We start from the raw sequence: 16249 nt of genomic DNA, 5'->3' as shown, positions 1-16249 counted from the left end.
ATGTATCAGACATTAATGCGGAGGCGGCTGCAGAGCCGCACTCCTCCCGCGATGGCGCATCACGACAGGTTGTGACTTCCGCAACGCTTACAACGTACAAGGGTGTCTTCAATATGCACTGCGTTTACGTTGCAACCACGGTACGTTATGAGCGAGTAGTAAATGCAAACAAAGGGTGCAGAATCAAGCTTGCACATCCAGCCTCAACTTGGCCGCAAAGCAAACATTCATGCTTCGCATGTTGTAGTAGCTATCAATATGCGCCACGATTATATGGAAGCGAGTGACCTAGAGCATAAATCTTCGCTGAACAAAGACAATTCAACAAAAAAGGGCAAGAGGGTCAGCGATATAATGTGAAAAGCAAGATGACGCGGTAAGATTCAGCCCGCGCGGCAAACGTTCAAAGTCAGATCCAGCGCTTTGAGTTTGAACTTTAGAGCACATGGGAATAATCAGTCTTTCAAAGCGCAGCGCGTCAGCGGTCCTTATCCATGATGGTACATTCTCAAACGATTGTGTTCAAAGTCCAGGCTCTGCATACTTCCTAGCCGCCTTTAGACATAACAAGCTCGCCTCGCATCAATCTAACACTTTCCCTGAATCGACTACTCGCCAACAGCCACCCTTTTACACGGCAATGTGGCATTCGCAGGCATATACCTGTCTATTTGGTAGGGTAAACATGCTTGGTTGTGACGTGGTTCCCGTTCGCATCTTGCCAGTGGGTGGTGTAATGAGGGTAAGAATCTTTCTTGCTGGGATGCTCGGTTTCACTGTTCTTAAGTAAATACTCATAACGATCATAGGCATGTTCTGGGAATTTCACCTCAAGACTGCGGCCGTGGCACCAGTGGGCACATCGGCCTTCTGTACGGCATCCGCGAATGCGTCTTTGACTTCCTGTGAGAGTTGTGTTCGCTTCCAAGCATCGGTCTTGGTTGCAAATTTGACCTCGATCGAGCGACCACCATTCGCCACCTTTTTGATGAAGGAGCTGGAGATGACTTTATTGGCTGACATCTTGGAGGCTGTCTGTATACGGCGTGAATGTTGGAAGGCTAAAGTACAATTGGTGAATGAAGAATAATTTGCTGATATGTCCGTAAGTTTGCTAACGGAAGATGCTTTAAGAAAAGAAGAAGGCTATATATGTACGTGATGGACGTCCGGTCTCATAGACAGCTCTGGCATACATGAACATACAATAAGACCGACACGGGGCTTTGTGATTCAAAGTTAGCAACGACGACACGTGCTCGGGGCAGCGATGGCGAATCGTTAAGCGCTTCGGCCTCGGTCAATATCACTTTCAAACTATGCCTCCGATGATTGGTTTGTGTAGCACAATTGCTGTGCCTTAGTGGAGTCGAGAACAGAACTCGGAAACTTAAAGCTACTAAATCAATCTGAGAATGTCTATTCTTCTGGCCTGTTGGGGAGTGTCTGTGGCGTCTCGTCATGCAGGGTATCTCCTTATCCAGGGACGGACATTTAGTGCAGTTTGACTTGGGGAGAGGGGTGCACTGAGGGCTGCTGTCGCAGGCGAAGCGTTGTCGGGAACATGAACTTTATTACTAATAACCCCGTGCGATGACCTTCATATAAGCTGAGCTACGATGCTACGAACAATACAACATATACACTCTCTTCTTACTTCTCTACGTCTACAATACCCGCACCCAAACGTGCGACAGCTGCTGATAACGGTGGAGTTCTGCGCATCAAAGATAGCGCTACAGGCTCAGCCACGATTGGCCATCAATTCATTAGCGGTGGCAGGGGCCTCGTTCCCACCGCCTAAGCGCTACCGCACATGACCCCAAATCCTGCATTCTAGCCCTTCTCTAAGCAAACCTCTTGTAATCCTAAATCCAGGAAGCATTACTAACGTTAGCTCCTACTGCCTAATAATTTCTCCCGTACGTGACCCCAAATCCGCAACCCCGCTGGTGCGGCGCGGCCGTGTCGTCTTTCTAGGGCCAGGTCTGAACACCGAACATCTGGTCTACACTACAACGTGTGATGAGTGGTACGTATGTAGGCTCGGTAGTCATGGCACGACCCGAAATACTGAAGCGTGTTGACGGTGAATACCTTTGGATGTCGTAGAAGGCCTAGACCAGCTACTCCGGGGCCATCTCGCCAAGTGCGCGCAGATAAGCCCTAGCCCGGGCCGGCCCATCGCGCATACAACGGGCAAGGGCTTGCGTCGCCAAACGTCATAGGCATAACCTTCATTAAAGAGCGCACATCAGCCTTCTTTGGCGATTGCGCTGCTATCGCGTGAATGTCCTAACATGCAGGTCGTTAAACCACGAGATCACCACCGCCGATATCGTGCAGGACATGAGGAGCATATCCAAGAAGGGCAAGAGTAAAGAGAAGAAGAATAAGAACAAGACCGAGGTCACTAGAGTGTTAGGCCAAAAGCGCACCCATATCCAGCCTAAGCAGCTCACTTGGGCGACGGACGCGGGTTGGATGCAACCGGCCCTCGGCCTGGCTGTCTCACTACTGAGAGCGTGGGGAATGTAGGAACCGATACATCGGCAAGGTACGCAATAAATCTAAGCCTGGCAACTACAATCATCCCGATGTGGTACTGGTATATGCAAACATCTATTCTAAACGTATACACTGTACTCCTAATGCGCTCTCTGTCCGCCGCTCAGCACATGTCGTCCTCTAACCCCTCGTTCTCCCTGAAAGCGAACTCCAAGCGGAGACCCAAAGAATGTGCTTGCAGAAAGTACGCGTCGATACACAAGAACCTGCTTGTACGGCTAGCATGTGGTGATCCGATGTGTAGCCCCAATAGGCCCTTCACTGAAACTCCCATAGCATGTACCTGTACCAGTGCACCTGATTCTCCAGCACCGCCAAACGGCATCCCGTCGAACCAGGCAACCATGCCCACCCACCTGTGTATATCAAGGGCGATCAGGTCCTTGTACTCAACAAGTAAACGTTGCTCGTACTCGGAAGCGAAACCGCTTTCCATAATGGCCCGATCCGGTTGAGGCTTACGCTTATATGATGGGAAGCGCCATCAGATTTGGTTGAAGCGACCCATTGTTGTGTCGCTAGATACCCCATCCTTACAAACATAGAGGTGTCCCTTCAACTTGATGATGTCTTCGAAGACAGCGTAACGTTCGTCGTCTTCGAAAAAGAGTGGTTCGGTCGCTTCTTGAGCGACCCAATCCCGTGTGGAATGCGCCATGTTCAAACGCGGAATGGCGGCACTGAAGAGGCGAGCATCCTTCCTTCGTAGCTTCAGAATTCCCACCTATTGGGAAAGCTTGTCATAGCGATTGGGGTTCTTGAGCGACACCCGCGTGCCTTGTATCCGCTCTTTGGTTATACGATTCGAGATCCAGAACTCGTCACCGCCTGCAAGAAAGTGTCCGGCTGTGATGGCATAGGGCTGAGCCCCTTCATTCTCCTGCTCAAGAAGAATTGCCCCCAACGTGTCATATTTAGTGTCTTTTCCCGCTTGGTCTGTATTCCGGTCGCCAAGCCGGATACGGTCAATGGTGGGTTTGTTCCTTGCCTCGTTGGCCTGCGGAGTGTAGCCAGGGTCAATACCCTCTACAAAGTCGAGAAAGGGAAGTTCAAGCCATGATGGCAATGTGGGTGCGGGTTCGCCTTTCTCTGCCGATATCTGCAACTTCGTCGAAGATAACGTCGCCGTTGCGTACCTATGCTAGACTTCAAGGTGAGAGCGAACTCGCGGTGACGCTGGTTTCCCCGCCTTCACCTCACTTCGCAGCGACCAACTACCGCCAAGCTGACCAGGATCTGCTCTTACATCGTTCGGCGGGGGCTCTTCCTCTTTCGCGAATTGCGTTGCATACCCCCACTCTTCCTTTGAGACTTCTGAGTAGCCACATCTTGGGGTAGAGGCTCACACATCTGCTCAAGGGAAGCGAGTATCTCAGGCTTGAGCACCCACTCCCTCGACTCTTTATCCTGCACATAAGGCTCTTGCAAGATCCACTCTCGCCACTTCTTCATGACCTTGACTACATGCGCTTGACTGGCTTCAAACCATTCTTTGTGCAGCTTACCGCAGCCTTCACACTGTCTTCGCAGTCTACACCCCTTCAGCTCTGTATGTATGAGCTGCTCAACGCGATGGACATACGGCATCTCCACCTGACTTTCCGCACTGGAGTGATAGTCGTGCTGGTGCTTGCACTTCGTATTCCAACTCTTGAGTCGCTTGGCCAAATCTTTGGTGTGTCCGATCTTCACCATGCCAAAGAATGCCTTGTCCCAGAAGAGGTAAACGTAACCCGGAGTCAGATCTTTGGTACCCAATGGAGAGGCAGCCTTCTCATGAAGAGCCGAAAAAACGGAGAGTCCCCTGGTCTTCGTTGGTTCATAGGTTCTGAAGCCTGATGAGGGGGAGAAGCGGGCTTTCGTCTCAACCGTCGGCAACTTGAACATGGGCTTCAATTCCCGCTTGAGCTGTGGAGGTGGCTTGGATTTTGTCTCAATGATGATAGGTCGAGCAGCGTGATCCATAGACGCATCAAGGTCACTAATCGTGTTGACCCATTGCGTAAGAGTGGATTGGTCCAGTGCCGTCATGCGTGTCGTACCTTCAAGCTTGCTGCGCAGTTGCGATATCCTGGATCCAGCCTTGAGCTGTGTCAACGCCGTATGTTGATGCCTGATGCACATGACTGACTGCACAACCGTTTCGATATTGCGAAGCATACTGCAGTAGTCCTCTTGTCTGTTGCACTTCGAGACATTCTTCACAGCGCTAATAGCATCATTACGCGACCCCTTAGGCTTTGCAGCAGAACTGCATCGCGTAGAGGGGCTTGTTACGAGAGATGCGGCGCAGCAGCCAGGAGCGCTGGCCAGCCTTGCATGAAGATCGTGTGGTATGAGTTGTTCTAGTAGCTTCGCAAACTTGCTATGCAAGAGCGGATGGATGCGACCTTGGGGAGGTGTAACGATGCTTGTCTCTTCGCGGATAGCGGTACGTGGAAATGAAGCGACTGGTGTGGTGGAGGCTGTCTTGGAACGCGTTCGTAAACTGACACTGGTATCCTGCGTGAACACGAACGTGGGGTCGCTGTTGTATTTGACGGTAGCAGCTGCGACGCTTGCCTTGGAAACTGTGATGTGCAAGTCAGATGTGATCGCTTTTAGTTTCAAAATGTCTGAACGTACTCTCTTCAAGCACCAACGTGACGCCTCGGAACAACTTCGGTTCAGAAGGGTCATCCTGTGCCGCTGTCCCTTTTTCCTGGAAAAGGGGCTGCTGAATCGCCGGAGTCACTCCAACGCCGAAAAAAGGCTTGGAAATTGGGGTGAGAAGTAACTTTTTGGGGAAATCAGGGGGTGTTGGAGGTGTCACAGGCGTCAGGATACCTCGTAAAGAAGCGTTCACCGTCCGCTTGGTGGGCGTCTCGGGTGGATCCCACATATCGTTGAAGCCTGCCGGAGATGACGTGGTAGAGATTGTCGATGCTGGTGACAACCAAGAGAACTTGTTCGGGTCCAGTACGGACAAAACATCGCGGCTACTCTTCTCCGAGATTGGTGTGGGTAGGAACGTAGAGCAGGATTTCTGAGCTGTATCATGCCCACGCTTAGGTGTCTGCAGAACGCCCGGCTGCATGGTAAGATCTTGAGTAGCGAATGTCATGATGAGAGCACTGACAAGACACTGGGTGGCGTGAATAATGGGTAAAAAGCAGGAACCTATAACTGAAGTCGATGAGATGGATGGATAGATAGATAGTTGTTGCCAGCAGAAGCTGAGTCCATACTAGTTATATCCTCAGCCTCGTGGAGCCAAGTGCATTGCCTGCAACCACCACACCTACCCATCTCGCTGAAACCTTTGGGTACTGCGATGTCAGCCTAAGTCGTTGCAGTGGTATGATACCAGAAGCGCATGGGCTGCGGCAACGTCCATCCGCGTAGACATATTACCATGATGGGCAGGTGTAATCGCTTCCCAAACAGCCATGAATGACTCAAGGACAAAATGGATTCGCAACCATGAGGCTTGTGAGTTTTGGAATTTGGTGGCTGCATGACCCGTGCCGCAGAGCCGCAGGTGGTTGCCTTGCTCAGCCTACTCTAGTTCCTGGTCGCGAAGGCTCGGCGTTGACGATCCTCCAATGAGATTGTATTTACAGCTCGGTCTCTTCGGCGATGAGATCAGTTGTTAGGAATAGGCCTGGGTTCGGTGATCGAAAGACCAGAAAACAATCAAGTAAGTCTGGGTCGCAACCATGTTCGCGATGAACGGGGTAGCATTTTGGCCCCATGAAGGAACAGTGCTTCGAAACCTCTCGCGTGATATGTCGCTGAGTGGACTGTAATTCTAGCAGGTTGCACGCGCCATCTCAAGCTCGTATCGTGTTGAAGGCACTCCTACCATTTGCCGTCTCTCGACCAAGACGTGGGGTTTGAAACAAACGTCGTGGTCTTGCCGTGGACCGTGCCGGACAGCGCGCCGTCGGCGAATCTCACACAGGCGATACACATAGAGATAATGCAGATTAAGCGGCCCATGAAGCATCGGTGGGCATGCTGACAAGTTTTCTGAAACAAAGATAGATGCAGTGAGGTCCGTGAGTATGTCGCGTTGAGTGAATACGAAAGCGAGGGGGATGGAGGTTTCTTGTTTCCGGGGACGCATCGTTGGTGCGTGCGCGGCCGCCGCCACGTGGAACGGCAACCGCCGCGGATCGGCCCCCTGAGGCCGAAACCCCGGCCACTAACTGGGCACGCAATCATGAGCACGACTGCGACAATTACGACAGGAACAATCCTCGCGAGGACCAGCTATACTCTTGATTCAAACAAGACGAATCAACGATGAGTTTCGCACATGATTTATGTCTTGAGCCGACCACGCGAGCCCAATCCTTCTCCAACATTCCCCTCCAGCAGTCCGCGGAGCAGGCACGATAACGAGAAGATACGTCATGTGCCTAGACGTATCGAAAGCCTCATAGAACATGTCCCTTACCAACCTTTCTCTGAGTAGTATTGCAGCGCCTGATCTTGGACCGCTAGATGTTTTGTCGGAAGCATCCAAAATCCCACTGGCTAAGCGCTCGCGGCCATTGCTGTCAAGTATCGTACACAGCCTTGAGCCCGACTGAATTTGAATAGATACTGAGTACCACTCGCATTTGATCGTAAGCACGTAAGTTAGATCAATGTTCTCTTTTGGTGCTGGATCGATCCCTTCCATGTGGATGAACTGGAAGGATGGATCCCTCATATTACCCAGCGCTTTGAAGCGAACCGCGAAATCCGTAGAGATCCAACTCCAGGAAGGCTTTGAGAAACTATCATTGTCCGACCCAGAATCTTGTTGTAGGGTGTCTTGCTCAATTGGGCAATACCACAGGAGCTCATATCCCAAGTTTTCTATCCACATACCCGCCACATAGGTATAGCCAGTATTCCTTTGGAACATGTTTGCAAGACCTGATAAGGCGGCTAATTTGTCAGACCGGTAGGTCAGGCGGCAGCGCGAATACTCCGACACAATGATTTGCCAGTCTGACGGCGGTGAGACTGGAAACGAGGGGTTGTCATCTAGTGGCCTGACGAGCGCGTCCCTTACTTGGGGGCATTCAAAACTTTCGTAGCGATATGGAGTGGCTTTGCGCAGGACTACCCGGCGATTCCCTTCCCGTGCTGTTTGAGTGAGACACTCCCAAAACATCTCACCGTCGCTGTAGCACAGCAGCCTTGGCGATAAAAGACGCTCTTGAAGTGCCCATGCCCTCTTGCATAGCGGTGCAGTTTGGAATACACTTTCCTTCGTTATCTCATGGTTATTGGAGTTGGTGATGCCGTGCGCCGCCGCCGCCGCTGCTGCTGCTGATGTGCCGTGGCGCGGAAGCAGCATACCGTGATGGCAGTCCGGAGAACTGAGCGCATACAGCGTTAAATACGAGTGGCGGTAAATGTCGCCCATCTTTGCTGCTTCTTCCAACCAGTCATCTTTGCTGTCTTGGAGTATGCAAAGACTATCTATCCAAAGGTACTGTATGTTTAGCCTCCGAGTCACTTCGACTGCATCACGGTAAAGCTCAGGAAAAGATTCCATCGGTATACCCCGGCAATTTTCTTGAAGTGTGCTGGTAGTTGTGACGTGAGGCTGTTCACCTCCCCAACAGTGACTCAACGTCATGTACGGTGCTTTTTGGCCATCGGAGATATGTAGGAATGGCGTGTCTGTGTGGACGTCGATTACTCGTGTTGGCAGTGGTGTCCGGTCGCCTTGGTAACAACTGTGGTTCATATCGCACTTCCCGAGCCACTCTTTCACCAAGTCGAAACTAGCTTCCGAAGAGGGATCCGGAGCGATCTCACGAGCATACTGTCCGTAAATGTATGCGATATAGCCTGATGCGAGATGTTAGCGTTGATTAGATGCTGTTGTAATCTTCTTGCCGTACTCTTGCCTCTTAGATGATCCAGGAATCCGTCTCCAGTTTCCGTCCGCTCAGCAAACCATGACAAGAGAGGATGTGAAGGAAGCACCTGCTCAGGCCGATCAAGCGCAAGAGGGTTTTCGCGATCGGCTTCAGACTGTGAAATTCCCATTCGTATTGAACGGCAAAGCCAGCAGCCTTTGGTACCTGAAGTCTCCAGTTCTGTCAGATCGTCAAAGTGTCGCATTCTTGATCCTTTCGGCCAAGATCTCAGGGCCGTACACTTCTCGCAGAGAACCAACCCGATTATGGGCCTGGTATATCCTTCTAGCAAAGCCGTCTCATAATCCGGCTTGAAGTAATTGTGAAGGAACTGAAAAAACTTTGCACCGAGCACGTGTATTGCGTAGCAGCATGCATATGGAAAGAGTATAACACCTAGCTGGACTGCCAAGAGCACTGCCAAGGCGGTTCGTAGGTCTTTTAACAGATTCGGCTCCATGGCAAGACAAGATTGGACGTGCGTAATCGAAGGTGATACTGAGAATGATGTTTTCGTTGTGCTCAACTGACCCGAGAGTTGCGAAAGTAGGAACATATCTGTTGCTCCCTCAGCTCGTCAGGCGCAGTCCGCTAGGCTAGAAGTGGTCTGGCTTATCGTCAGATATTCCAAGCCACAAGCTAAGGGCTGTTGTGGCTGCGCCTCGTTTGCCCAAAAAGCCACCGGGCATGACCGGCCAGCGCGTGTCAGCTGGCGTCCATCCGGTAGCCATCACCATGAATTCTTATCAATACCTCTCACTTGAACCGTCTTCGAATCAAGGCGTGGGAATGTCTCTTGCATTCGCGTAGGCGTGCGACATCGAAACATTTCTCACAAACCTCAGCCATCTCTAGCCCGACCTCCATCAAAACCAGCAGCTTTTCACAGGCGTTTCGGTGGTCATCTTGACATCGATGGCAGTCATATTCACTGAGGCGGTCCAACATGTTCGCAACCTCTGGATACCATGGCGGCACTACCTGCGCATCCAGATCCTTATGGTAGTGATTCTCACCACACTTTTCTTCTTCATCCTCGGTAAGTATCACACTTGAAGGGATCATATGGGAAGACTGCCCAATCGTATTGACATTTGATAGTCCCAGAGCAGTATACATCTCTTGAGAAAAGGAGCTGGGGCGGATGGGACGATCGCGCAAACGCGGAGCGATGCTATAGGCAGGAACGTACAGCAACGTTGCTAGCTTTCTGGCTCGGTGTGCTTGGTATAGATCAATGGTATGCACGTCACTGGATTTTGGCTGTGTTCAAGATGGTCACTCTGGGCGGACTGGGTGTTTGGGCGCTTGTCGATATCAATTTGTGGATTGTTGGTGGGTACTATGGTACCCCAGGGTGTCCAGGTGGTAACAAGAAAGAATGGCTTTACTGAGACAGGATGTACACCACGTATTGTAGTACTTCGATGGGGAGAATTGGGGTTTACTTGATTGGGTATCTACCTGGGTAGGTAGTCATCGGGAATTCTGGTGTGCCCACTTCCTAACTGTTAACGTTCACTCCTTGGTTGCGCAATGCTTTCCAATGTCACATTGTTCGTGTCGTTTAGCATTGGGTGTTCGAGCGTGAGGACATGGTCGAGGGCGAAGTTAATGGGTATCAGCAGATGCGCGTGCGCCGAAAGCGGGGCCGCGAGTGAGCTGTGACGACTAATTACCCCAAAATTACGACGCTAAGTCCCCAGAAAAACTTCTTGTTTCTCCAGATACATATTCGAGGATGACTTCATGGCTGCATCGTGGGCACGTATTCATAAGGTGATCCCCGATATGGTTGTTCGCTTGCAGAAGCGACCCGACAAAGGCACGGGACTCAGACAGCCGCTGACGTGCGCAACGGCTGTCTGCGGCTGGAACGCTTCCAAGGTTGCCATCGCGCAACCATGAGCACGACTGCGACACTTACGATACAACTAAGCCTTACGAGCGAAAGCCACTTTCTCTATTAAAACAGTGGGATAAGTGGGACATTCCCGATGCTGATGTCGACAGTCGAGTGCCTAGGTACATAGTCCAAGCGAGGCTCGATTCTCCTCCAACATCGCTCTTCCACGAGACCCAGATGAAAGCCAGAGTTTGAGTGATGACTACAGAACTTTGCGAGACCTGCTCCAGAATCCTTCCAACGCATGGGTATCGCGAACAACAGATCCTTGGTACTTATGACGAGGTGTTGGGCAGGGCTCCCACTCTTGAACCTGGCCGCGGTGGTTGTGGTAGCTGCGCATTCTTCTGTAATGTTCTTCGAAGTTCACGAGACACAAGCCACAGTGGTGTGCAGCTGACAGAATACATCAACCTCGATTACTCTGGGTCAACCTTACACGCTCGTACGGCAGATCAGGTAGATGGTGGTTTCTTTGGACATAGGATATAGTTCGATCTTTGTACAAAGGACGGAAACCAGGGTGGGTGACTCTTTAGCATCGATGATCGCGACTTCCAACTGATCCAGATTCAGATTCCATGATTCAAAAGCATATATATTCAAACCTTCCAGTACCCGACTTTTCATGGGACCGTAGCTGCTTCAATCGTATCAAGACGTGGATCGACCAATGCTCCGAGCATACCATTTGCCCTCGGGTGACGTCTGCAATCCTTCCGAGACGAGTGATCGAAGTACCAAAAGATCCTTCTGTAGCGCCCAGGCTGCTGACACCCAACGGTGGAGTGGGCCAATACGTCATTCTGTCCCATTGCTGGGGTAAAAAGGTGCCAGCGAGATTGACAACATCTCTCATCACTGAGTATGGGCAGAGCATGAGTGTGGAGCTGCTCCCACAAAGTTTCGAAGACGCCATCGAGATCACACGCAGACTGGGTTATCGATATCTTTGGATCGACGCACTATGCATCATTCAAGACGATGCTAACGACTGGGAGCAAGAAGCGCCAATGATGGCCTCATACTATGGTCTCTCATCCCTCATGATATCTGCGACTGCGGCCAGAGATAGCTGTGAAGGTTTCCTTACGAGACGCGATGTCATCGTGTCTCCTGGATTGGGAGTAGAGAGAAGTCGTTACTTGCGATATGGAATAATCCGATCAGATAGAGATATCGCAGATTCCATCTTATCCACTCGTGGATGGGCTGCACAGGAGCGGTTGCTAGCTCCCCGCATCATACACTACACGCGCCGACAGATGATCTGGGAATGCGCAGAAGGATTGGCATCTGAAGCTTCGGGACCACACTTGTTGAAATCTCCTGTCACAAATGATTACCCGATTCCGCAAAAGCGCCGGCTTCAACCATTATTTACAGAGGCTTTGGTGGAAGCGAACAGCCGGTTCTGTTTTCCTCTCAACCCCGCGAGAAGCGGTGTTCCACTCTTGTTGCAAGCATGGCACGAATGTGTCCACGAGTACTCCAATCGCCGCCTAACAATGTCGTCCGACAAGCTTCACGCCGTGGCCGGTATCGCGACTCTGCTCAACGACAACGGTGAATTGGGATATTACCTTGCCGGGATCTGGAGCAAGCATCTAGCAGATCATCTTGCATAGAGAAGACACAAAAAGCCCCTTTCTCTACAAAAGAACTACAGAGCGCCTAGCTGGAGCTGGGCAAGTGTGGACGGCCGTGTGATGTACCGTACTATGCCGAGAAGACCAGGAACCTCCAGTTCATTGAGCGACGAGACGAAAACAGAACGAGCCAGAATGTTCGATGTAAAACTTGAGAAACACCGTATAACCTTGAAACACAAGCACGACATATATGGTGCTGTCCTGGATGGATCATACATCATTGTAGAAGGTGCACGCATCATATGCGAAGCGCTTGATCAGCTTCTGATCAGGATGTCCCTCAATCCCAGTCGCCATATTACCTCCGTTACCGATGATTCCGAGGGAAAATCCGCTATCGATAGGCTATTCTCGCGACACCGAGAGTACAAAGAGCCGGAACGACATGTATATTACGACGAACATGAGGAGAAAGACTTCACATCACCTCACCAATTTTGTATGTACTTGGTGACGTCTAATGGTAGTATTGAAGCGCTTCTACTCTCGTGGGTCGATCGAGAAGCTGGGGTTGCTCGACGTGTTGGTCTGGTCCAGCTGGATGAGTACAGTGGCGAATATTTCGACCATTTCAAAGACGGCCTTCATACTGCTGACTGGCAAAGATGGACACTGAGATTAGTGTGAGCTATTGCATCTGACTCTTCTTGCGTAAAACGATGAGAGTCAAAATCAAGAGAAGAGAAGAAGAAGCGGAACCACTGCGGCGAGCAGGCGCATGCATTGTATCCTTTTCTCATATTGTCTGAGCAAGATTATTATAGAAAACTTGGGGAGCTCATGTCATAAACTGTCGTAAGAATGTTTGCATTCTTCTCTACACTCTAAAAGCCATACATAGCTATGCTTGAGGTGCGCAATATGCCTACTCCTATCCGTACGAAAAATGAGTCTCATCGCGTTTCAATGTCGAGACGTTGTTCAAAGAAGACGATACCTTAAAGCTTACACGGCATCATGTCATCCGCATGGTATACGGGTTATCGTCCCCCTTGGCGATATCACAGATTACATTATGGAGAAAAGAAATGATTTAGTGCCTAGGGCACAGGGGTATGAGTCGAAGGATACACACCCAGTAACACCATAGTGCAGTGATGTTTCTGTAATAGTGGCTACGACTGGAGATCTGAGAATAGTAGGAAATGGAGTAGGTATGGTTAGAGCATACGAAAACTACAAATAGTCTAATTTTGTTGGCTGGAGTGCAGTGTCTCCGCCTCGCATCTTTTCTAATTATTCCCTGTGCGGATCGTATCAAAATCATAGTCGGCTTATCACTACATGCATTATCCCTTTCAGCCTTACAGATCTTTGTGTACTCATACCCCTCACCCTACAAAGCACGTAATATCCGTCGCAACTATCAATGTCCACAAATCCAATGGGCAACGCGCGAGCCACGTGGTGTCACATCAACAACATCAACAACATCATCCCTTGAAGCAGATCTACGAAGACACCGACACCCTCTCGCTCCAGGCAGACAAGCCGGTTCTGCCCGCCTATGTCGACATCTGTAACAACTAGGCTAGAAAATTCTGTCTAAGCCCGACACAACCTTCCGTTCTGTGTTTGGACACCCTGATCTCCATCTTGAACTACCCACCTCTCGCTTCCAACAGCAGTTGTTGCATAGAAGACGTCAGATGGGTCCCATTTCTGCTTAATCTCGCTCAATCTTGGATAATACCCACCGTAGAACGAATCTTGCCAGTCCGGCTCCCCAACAGTGGCTTCATTCAAGTATACACCGCCACCTTCCGAAACCGGCGTTATATCGCGCCATGGCTGAAGGATATTCTCTTGAAGGTCTTTGTTCACAAGAGCGAGAGCTTCTGGTGTGGAGTGATCCATCTTCTTGTTCGACGAAGTGATTAAGAATAAGGCACATTCGCGCCACGCTGGGTTAGCAGCGTTGTTTGTGTTTGCGTAGTCCTTGGGTGTCTTATGGTAGCCAAGAAGGTGTCTGCCTGAAGAAACATGTTCCTTGATCAACGCAAAGGTCTGGTTGTACTTTTCTTGGAAGTTACGCCGAGGAACGATGCGATTCGCTGCCATTGTGTTGTCCAGGCCAATCGGGAATGAGTTAGCACCCCAAGTCGCCTGGTAGGCGGAATAGAAGGTGGTATGAGCCACTCGCTTATGCGGGGTCGTAAGCGTGATATTGTTCTCTTCGAGGTAGTCAAAGAAAGGTTTGACGGTTTTGTCATACGTTTCCGCCGTATGATTTGCTGCAAAAAGAAACCGCATGGTGAGGAACGGCTTGGGCTCATTTCCCATGATAAAGAAGCTGTACATGCCTGACTCTGCCCAGTCGAGAAAGACGTCAAAGAATTTCCTGGTGCCCTTCCAGAAGTCTTCAAGGCTGTTGTTCGAAGCATCAATTTGCCAGCCAGCGGTAACGACGTTGATCTTGGGATGAGCCCGGATAATAACCGACACTACAACGCCAAAGGTACCGCCACCACCACCTCGGAGTGCCCAGAATAAGTCAGGGTTCGAAGTCTCCGACACTGTGATGAAACGGCCGGCGGCGGTCACAATCTGGAAGGCGACAACATGATCGGCTGACATACCATAAACACCAGCAAGAGGATTCTGGCCTCCGCCCGTGATCATACCACCAGCGTATCCGACGCTCTAATGAATGTGAGTTATTTGTGATAGAACGATAGACCAAGGGACACTTACCCAAGAGATGGCACCAAGGACAGTGACACCATGCCTGTCCGCAGCTTCGTATACCTGCCTGACTCTAACTCCAGCGCTAAGCTTCAACGCCGGCCCAGAATAGCCTGGCCCTTCGTAGTCGGGGAAAAAGTCGATTTGCTCCATGTTATGCATCCATAAGCTTAACGCTCCCGCACCGGTGGACTTCCCTAGGTAGCAATGACCGGTATTCTTAATAACTAGGCGAAGATTAGTCGCCCTTGCGAAGTTGATCGCAAGCTGAATTTGCGCCACGTTGGTGACTTTGACTGCATACTCAGGATATCCACCGAGAGTACATGACTTGTCGTCAGTGTTGTTCTTTGGCATACATGTCCTACCCTGAAATATAGGCCACATGTCTAGACAGACGATATTAGCGAATAGTTTACTCGCGCTTATGGAAGTAGTTACATACTTGACGTCGGATCCGCCTCATGGAATAGCGGATTTGTGAAGTTATTAGCGATCTCCGTGCATTTTGCACTGTCTTTCTCGCCCCACTGCGTATCATAGCACGGAGCAGCGATGGGTTTCGTCGGGATGAGTGCGCCACCTAAAAGCACATTGAAGATGTCCCAGACGGATTCCTGGGGCCACTCCGAGTCACCAGGAAAGGTCTTGCAAGATGCTGAGGCTGCACGTCGTATACGCACATCACTAGCAGCGGTGCTGTCATCAAATGCGAAGTACTCGGCATACTCCGAAACCCCCTCCTCGGTCGCGAGGCGTTGGATGACTGCGTCAGTCAATTGTAGTCTTTCAGCTTCCTGGAGTGGTGCCCCTGCTGGAGACGTGGCTGGGACAAAGGTAGCTGCAGGTTCGACACCAGGAAGAGAAGAAGATTGACCAAGGATAGCCGTCGGGGAGATGAGCAGGAGAAAACACGTAGCTACTCGATGCATAGACGCCATGGTGAAAGCCAAGAGGTGAATACGAGGAGGATGTAAGAAGAGAGCAACGCAGGATGCCTTCACATTTTATCTTGTTTCTTTAGCCGTTCGATAAACGGTCTTGCAACATTTCTCGCGCGCTCCATGTACATGATTCATATCTAAGCGCTCTAGATGTTGCCACAGACTGCGTGACGAGCCAGTGAGTGTCAAACGGGGATATAGCAGCGAAGGAATGCAGATAGAGTACGCAGGGACTGCATATAGGAGCCGGGCCAAGTCGATGGGCCTGTAGATCGGACGTGGCACTGGTCTGAAACGGGTAGATTTGGCTCTGCCTATGCTGAAAATCGCAGAGGCATTCAATGACCTCGCGGCAGTTACAAGCGAATGAAACTTTCCCGCCCCTACACCAGCAGCATGGAGTAGCGGGCAGCATAACATCTGCAAGTCGCTGCAAAGTGCCGATTGTGCTACTTGCGCGAGCTGTGCATGCAGGTCCGCGGGCGAATCCATCCGTTTGAAAGCAGCAAAGCTGGCTTAGCGTAGGAAGTATAGATATGTCTCTGGCGTGATCAGATGCAAGACTGCGGCGCAGTGCTCATTGCACAA

The 16249-nt window shown here is 50.6% G+C and overlaps 6 protein-coding genes across 6 annotated transcripts; 2 read left to right on the top strand and 4 right to left on the bottom strand.

Moving 5' to 3' along the window:
* Positions 1-667: 667 nt before the first annotated feature.
* On the bottom strand, positions 668-1023 carry BKA58DRAFT_308389 (uncharacterized protein; the record flags this gene model as incomplete). Its single annotated transcript, XM_046167200.1, has 2 exons — positions 668-776; positions 830-1023. 2 exons carry the CDS (start codon positions 1021-1023, stop codon positions 668-670), a joined length of 303 nt encoding a protein of 100 aa, XP_046029307.1.
* Positions 1024-3518: 2495 nt separating this feature from the next.
* Positions 3519-5780, bottom strand: BKA58DRAFT_96595 (T5orf172 domain-containing protein). Its single transcript, XM_046176292.1, has 2 exons — positions 5194-5780; positions 3519-5138 (listed from the first exon to the last, which is right to left on the bottom strand). The coding sequence occupies exons 1-2, from the start codon at positions 5669-5671 to the stop codon at positions 3811-3813; spliced, it is 1806 nt and encodes a 601-aa protein (XP_046029306.1). The 5' UTR covers positions 5672-5780; the 3' UTR covers positions 3519-3810.
* A 1048-nt stretch (positions 5781-6828) lies between these two features.
* BKA58DRAFT_332431 (heterokaryon incompatibility protein-domain-containing protein) lies at positions 6829-8550 on the bottom strand. Its single transcript, XM_046168185.1, has 2 exons — positions 8457-8550; positions 6829-8403 (listed from the first exon to the last, which is right to left on the bottom strand). The coding sequence occupies exon 2, from the start codon at positions 8297-8299 to the stop codon at positions 6836-6838; it is 1464 nt and encodes a 487-aa protein (XP_046029305.1). The 5' UTR covers positions 8300-8403; positions 8457-8550; the 3' UTR covers positions 6829-6835.
* A 613-nt stretch (positions 8551-9163) lies between these two features.
* BKA58DRAFT_377326 (uncharacterized protein) lies at positions 9164-10145 on the top strand. The gene is made up of 2 exons (XM_046169607.1): positions 9164-9513; positions 9576-10145. The coding sequence occupies exons 1-2, from the start codon at positions 9390-9392 to the stop codon at positions 9866-9868; spliced, it is 417 nt and encodes a 138-aa protein (XP_046029304.1). The 5' UTR covers positions 9164-9389; the 3' UTR covers positions 9869-10145.
* Positions 10146-10785: 640 nt separating this feature from the next.
* BKA58DRAFT_96571 (heterokaryon incompatibility protein-domain-containing protein) lies at positions 10786-12026 on the top strand. The gene is made up of 2 exons (XM_046176291.1): positions 10786-10903; positions 10957-12026. The coding sequence occupies exon 2, from the start codon at positions 10962-10964 to the stop codon at positions 12006-12008; it is 1047 nt and encodes a 348-aa protein (XP_046029303.1). The 5' UTR covers positions 10786-10903; positions 10957-10961; the 3' UTR covers positions 12009-12026.
* Positions 12027-13333: 1307 nt separating this feature from the next.
* BKA58DRAFT_332428 (uncharacterized protein) lies at positions 13334-15676 on the bottom strand. Its single transcript, XM_046168184.1, has 3 exons — positions 15163-15676; positions 14727-15106; positions 13334-14675 (listed from the first exon to the last, which is right to left on the bottom strand). Exons 1-3 carry the CDS (start codon positions 15656-15658, stop codon positions 13578-13580), a joined length of 1974 nt encoding a protein of 657 aa, XP_046029302.1. The 5' UTR covers positions 15659-15676; the 3' UTR covers positions 13334-13577.
* Between the last annotated feature and the right edge of the window lie 573 nt (positions 15677-16249).

This window comes from Alternaria rosae (assembly GCF_020736505.1).
Source record: "Alternaria rosae strain MPI-PUGE-AT-0040 chromosome Unknown BKA58scaffold_2, whole genome shotgun sequence".
NCBI classification, from domain to species: Eukaryota; Fungi; Ascomycota; class Dothideomycetes; order Pleosporales; family Pleosporaceae; genus Alternaria; species Alternaria rosae.
The sequence above is the reverse complement of the archived record's forward strand: the minus strand, read 5'-3'. Positions and strand labels throughout refer to the sequence as shown.

Excerpts from the sequence above, each read along its gene's own strand:
- BKA58DRAFT_377326 (XM_046169607.1), top strand. The coding sequence starts at position 9,390 with ATGGCAGTCATATTCACTGAGGCGGTCCAACATGTTCGCAACCTCTGG. Across the intron at positions 9,514-9,575 it reads ACTTTTCTTCTTCATCCTCG|TCCCAGAGCAGTATACATCT; the intron begins GTAAGTATCACA and ends GACATTTGATAG.
- BKA58DRAFT_96571 (XM_046176291.1), top strand. The coding sequence starts at position 10,962 with ATGATTCAAAAGCATATATATTCAAACCTTCCAGTACCCGACTTTTCA.
- BKA58DRAFT_332431 (XM_046168185.1), bottom strand. The coding sequence starts at position 8,299 with ATGAACCACAGTTGTTACCAAGGCGACCGGACACCACTGCCAACACGA.
- BKA58DRAFT_332428 (XM_046168184.1), bottom strand. The coding sequence starts at position 15,658 with ATGGCGTCTATGCATCGAGTAGCTACGTGTTTTCTCCTGCTCATCTCC. Across the intron at positions 15,107-15,162 it reads TGAGGCGGATCCGACGTCAA|ACATGTGGCCTATATTTCAG; the intron begins GTATGTAACTAC and ends TCGTCTGTCTAG. Across the intron at positions 14,676-14,726 it reads TCCTTGGTGCCATCTCTTGG|AGCGTCGGATACGCTGGTGG; the intron begins GTAAGTGTCCCT and ends CACATTCATTAG.
- BKA58DRAFT_96595 (XM_046176292.1), bottom strand. The coding sequence starts at position 5,671 with ATGACATTCGCTACTCAAGATCTTACCATGCAGCCGGGCGTTCTGCAG. Across the intron at positions 5,139-5,193 it reads CACGTTGGTGCTTGAAGAGA|TTTCCAAGGCAAGCGTCGCA; the intron begins GTACGTTCAGAC and ends TGCACATCACAG.